Consider the following 819-nt stretch of genomic DNA (forward strand, 5'->3'; position numbering starts at 1 on the left):
AAACAGACCGTAGTAAAAGTTAACCCTATTGTCAGAGCAGGCCAGTTTCATGACATCCTGGTGGAGGCAGTAGGAGTGTGAGAGCAGGTGTTTATTACAGTATCTGAGTCTCTTTAGAGTGAAAGGAAGAGGAAGAACTAGTAGAAAGCTTTTAATAGCAAATGCGAGGCCTATATGCAAAACTCTGGAGCTGGTAAGAATGGAGCTATACCTCAGGGGATTGCGAATGGCTAGAAAGCGGTCAAAGGACATGATCAAGAGCACTGAGGATTCCATGTCTGTGAATCCGTGGATGAAAAATTCCTGGGCAATACATGCATCAGCAGAAATCTCCACGGCATTGAGCAAGAAGATCCTCAGCATGGAGGGAAGAGAAGAGAAAGACAAGCCCAGGTCAGATAGGGCCAGCATGGAGAGGAAATAGTACATAGGCTCATGCAGGGAAGGCTCTGTCCTGATGACAAAGAGGATGGTGCAGTTGCCCAGGATGGCCAGGAGGTACATGAAACAGATGGGGATGGAGATCCAAATGTGGACATTCTCAAGCCCTGGGATCCCAATCAACAGGAAGGTGGAGATTTCAACTTCTGAGGTATTGAGAGCAAACATCACAAATAGGTCTCTCACGTATAGGCTCCTGGTAGATAAATAACATCAACAACAAATTCTCTTAGTTGTGTTTACCAAACACAATTAAGTTCAGTTGTCAGTTACATTAAATATAGCTCATCCTTCGGTATCAAGCAATAATGTAATATAGCTTTCTCTATATAAAGAAGAATACAGAGTAGATTTAAACAGGTTCTTCACGATGTTCAT

The 819-nt window shown here is 43.1% G+C and overlaps 1 protein-coding gene across 1 annotated transcript; it reads right to left on the bottom strand.

The window, feature by feature from the left end:
- Positions 1–5: 5 nt before the first annotated feature.
- On the bottom strand, positions 6–609 carry LOC144219025 (olfactory receptor 51A7-like; the record flags this gene model as incomplete). Its single annotated transcript, XM_077749014.1, has 1 exon — positions 6–609. A coding segment is annotated over exon 1 (604 nt), but the record flags the coding sequence as incomplete, so codon positions are not given.
- Positions 610–819: the final 210 nt, after the last annotated feature.

Source organism: Crocuta crocuta, unplaced genomic scaffold (assembly GCF_008692635.1).
Source record: "Crocuta crocuta isolate KB4526 unplaced genomic scaffold, BGI_CrCroc_1.0 C28078713, whole genome shotgun sequence".
Taxonomy (NCBI): Eukaryota; Metazoa; Chordata; class Mammalia; order Carnivora; family Hyaenidae; genus Crocuta; species Crocuta crocuta.